The sequence below is a fragment of the Theobroma umbraticum genome, unplaced genomic scaffold, assembly GCF_002168275.2.
Source record: "Theobroma umbraticum cultivar Fairchild unplaced genomic scaffold, ASM216827v3 scaffold_130.0, whole genome shotgun sequence".
Lineage (NCBI taxonomy): Eukaryota > Viridiplantae > Streptophyta > Magnoliopsida > Malvales > Malvaceae > Theobroma > Theobroma umbraticum.
In genome coordinates, this window is record NW_018397264.1 from 5,878,213 (window position 1) to 5,882,420 (window position 4,208).

A 4,208-nucleotide genomic window follows, 5' to 3' on the forward strand; every position below is an offset into this window, starting at 1 on the left:
TTTTTCTTTTTAATAGTAGTTTTGTCAAACATTTTCTGGGTTTTCACTAACAGCTAGGAACCGGTGATAAATTATTCCAGGGCTTACACAATCAACAAAATGGTGTTCTTTTTCTTCTTCTTCTTCTTCCCGTAGTGGGTCTAAGAAATCTTCTTTTTTGAAAGGATTAAAGCCAGCAAAGGAGGGCACGGCAGTTGATAAAGAATCAAAGAAGTGAGCTTTTCTGTTTTTTCTTTCTTTTGGGTGATGTACTGATAGAATTCTTTTAATTGAAGTATTGATGAATGAACTGTTACTTTGATAATCTGGTTCAGTATGTTACTGGCCAAGAGCAACGGCATTGATAGCTTTCTCCACCCACAGGCCCAGTGGCAGTGGAAGAAGAAAGGACCGGGGGGTAGAGGATGCCCCTATATGTACCCTTCTTGTTGTCTGTTTATTGTTTTTTTTTTTTTCTGTGTGCATTGTAAGTAACTCTTTTTCAGCTTAGTGAATGAAATCGTGTTTACAATCAGTTGATATGGCTTGTTTAAGTGGTCACTGATGCCATTTTGTTCTACAACTGCTCTATGCAGAGAGAGAACGTCATGGTCGAAAGGAATTCTAACAAACATAAAGCAAACGATCCTTGGAAGTTCTCAATTTCAGGAACCCATTGTGATTTGTGAGGGAAACATCAGATTCCGACATTGACATGACAGCTTCTGAAATTTACTATGACACATAGTCCACATGACACTAAATTTCTTGAGTCGCAAAATGTGCTTCAGTTGCCGGAAGGCACAATGACTTATCCTGGTGGCACCTGTTCGACAACCAATGCAGTTGGGAAAAATGCTTTTGAGGGAGCAGTTATAATCGCAACTTCTGAGGTTAGAAAAATGCATAACAATTCTGATGATGCTGGACTTAATGGCATTCAAAGTATAGCTCAGTCTTGAGAAGCTGTAATGGTTTCTCATGGCAATGAAAGCAATAAATGAAGAAGTTTAGCCTCTGATGCAATGGTGGAAGACTCTTCTGTGAAGATTGATCAATCAGGAAAGCTTTCAGATAATTTTGATGAAAAGCTGAAAAGTGAGGTCAAGCAATTTGAAGAGGCAATGCCAGATGTACTTGTTGAGTGTGACAAGGAACAGAGTCAATGTGCTAAGGATTTATATGACTTGACACTAGAGCTGACTAATGAAAAACATAAAACATTGTCTGATGGTATAAATGACTCATCCTCATTTGAAAATATGAACCATCTACTTGGGAAGAGAACTGCAACTTTTGTTCAAAGGCCAAATGTAAGCACTAATTCAGGCGAAAAGCGTACGGCTTCTGGTTCTTTAAGTGCCAAGATGAATGTCTTGAATAATCTAATGTCAGGAGAAATGGCTGGTAAGTTGCATGATACTCTAGCACAAACTGAATTTTCAACAGGGAAGGAACTAGAGAAAGAACTAGAAATCCAGGGCTTAATTGAAAGGATCAAGGGGGTATTTGGAGACCAGTCAACTATTAAGGCAAGGGAAAGTACTATCTCGTATGTAACAGATCAACTCAGCAATGAAGAGTTCCTTAAAAATGTCCAGAACCAGGCTAACTTGCAGAAGTTTGATGTTGAAAGAAGAAAGACATCTTTGAAACAACATCATATGAGCAGTGAAACTAAAATATCACTTGACAAGAAAGAAGAGTCACGTATTCCTACAGAGTCCATAAGTGAGAGGGAAGAGGTAGCAGTTTAAATTTATCCAACTCTGATCATGTAAAATCAGGACCAAACTATCCCGTGCCTCCTTCAATTAGCAGAGAAGAGCTTAATAGCAGTTCACCTAGGTATTTCACCAAAGAAGGATCTAAGGAAAACAAAGTAATGGTCAGATTTTTAACCCAAAATATTAGGAAGCACAGTATCCTTACAGCTTTCTGTGATTGCTGGCCAATTGTGAATGTAGAGGCAGTTTCTTTTACTAAACAGAGCATGTTCAAAGATTTTATGGTGCATTTTGAGGTCAGTTCTTTGATTTTATTCAGAAATTCCTTGCTCCCCCTACAAGAGGAAAAAAAAATTTGTAAAGGTTCTAAGTGCCTTTCTTTCACTTTACTTTCTTTTTTATCATATTTATCAATACAAATGTCCTGGGCATCAGGAAAAATGCAAGAGCTAAACTGAACCAAGGTCTAATCCCTAACTAGTAGTGGTGAGCCAGATGACGGATATATAGAACTTTTTACTTTATGAAGCATTCAATTTTTTCCATTTAGAATCTGAACTATCTATTCTGGCTTTATTGCAGACAAGGGAAGGTTACCAAAATGCTCTTAAGAAAACTGAACTAATGGTTCTGAATGCAGAAGCCTTTGTGGAGGCATCTTCTTCAGAAGACATGGATGGTACAATTTTCATTCCTGATGCTCCAGTTGCACTAGTGAAGAATCCTACCAAAACAGTTAAAAGTCAAACAACTGTCTGAGGATATAAGCTCACAACAGCTAAAGGAAGCTCTTGCTTTCTGTCAACCTGGTATCTCCAGCTTTTACTTGGGTTCCACAAGTTCTGTTTTATACGTGGAGTTTGAGGTGAAACGCTTGTCCCTTTGCTGTTGGTGTCTAGGAATTGTGGTGTATCTTCAGATTCTGTTAAGGGTTTGTGCATCTTCATTTTTGTGTTTAAATACCTATTTATGAAGTCTCACTTGCCAGACAGAAGATGCCAAAGAGAGGGCACTTGCAGAACATTCCATACTTGTCTCAGGAAAGGAGCTGCCAATCCTCAGGATTGATGCACCAAGGACAACAGTAATAAGGATGTCAAACGTTAAGCTTAAAAGCAAAGTCTGGAAAATATGCAATTCTTTTGGACAAGTCAAGTATATGGCAGAAAGAGCTAAGGGCAACATCAATGTGCATTTCGACCTTGCTGAATGGCCTAACATGCTGAATATTGTTAATAGGTATGTTTAATATTTAAACTGTTATAAATAATCAACCAAAGCATTATTCTAATATATGATAGCATAAGTAATCAACCAAAGCATTCTTCTAATACATGCTTGTGCTGCATATATATCCAGTTTGAATGGAATGGTAGTGACTGAAAACCGGTGGCTTGTCCAGCCAGCTCCTATCTTTCTCCCTGCAATTCTCCGGGCCCTTTCGAGTTAACCAGAAGAAAGGAGACATGGGAATTCCGTAACGTGCAACTTATTGAAAAAACTTGAGAAGCCTATTCATACCACTGAGTTGAGTCAGTTGACTGACCTTGCTGCCAAGTATTATGGCAAAGAATCTTAATTAATCCAATTAGCCAATTTTGATTTGGTAGCATCAAGCATGAAAGCAGGGTGGGAGCATTTTATTTCATACTTGAGTTCATCTTTATGGCACTTCAGATAGGTGGATCAACGTTAACCAATTACTTTCAACTGGATTTATTCAACAAACAATGCAAATGAATTATATAGCCCATTATCTTTTAAACAGCTGCTTAATTGATCTCTACTCTAAATTCAAATCTTCCTATTCAGTTTCTGCTGGAATGATGCAACTTTTTCCATGAACCAGACCCCAGCATGATTCATTGATGCTTAAGCAAAGATTCTAACGGCTCAGCAGTTATGATGGACGCAAGCCGCAATCCACAAGGTGCCATGGCTGTCGTTATATCGTTGATCCAAGGGAAGAGACTTTAACGACATCAGCACGATGGTATTAACAAGGAAAGCAAATACAAGCATAATTTAAAGGCCATGTTTAAGCTAACGGCGGGGAGCCAAGCCTAAACATACCCAAACCTTAATATTTTACACGAACGTTAATCTATTCTCTCTTCATCGTATGATTCACACTTTTAAATTATAATATGTAGTCTGCAACATTAACACTTTTCAATTCTTACAATGAAAATGACATTGTTTTTCTGGGGGTTAGAGTAAATTGGTCAAGCACAATGTCCTATGTCATCTTTGGGTCTTAGTCGAAACAAGCATTTTGCAAGCCATAGACTACTTCTAACGCAACCAATATAGGAAACAGAAGTTTGAAAAGAAAACTGAAACAAGCAACCACATTTAACAAGCAATATCTGGCAATAAACTCACCACAAAAATCTGTCATATAGCAAAGAAAGTGCCTCAACTAATATTAATCCTGACTTAATAAACAGACAAAAGCCCATTCCAAAATAACAACTTGCAAAATATTGATGACAAGAATAG

General features: G+C 37.8%; 1 protein-coding gene across 1 annotated transcript; it reads left to right on the top strand.

Moving 5' to 3' along the window:
• The first annotated feature begins 704 nt into the window (after positions 1-704).
• LOC110421049 (RNA-binding (RRM/RBD/RNP motifs) family protein) lies at positions 705-4,202 on the top strand. The gene is given in 6 exon segments (XM_021434499.2): positions 705-1,724; positions 1,727-2,002; positions 2,289-2,444; positions 2,446-2,571; positions 2,695-2,945; positions 3,066-4,202. Coding segments are annotated over 6 exon segments (1,749 nt in total). The 5' UTR covers positions 705-1,004; the 3' UTR covers positions 3,286-4,202.
• Positions 4,203-4,208: the final 6 nt, after the last annotated feature.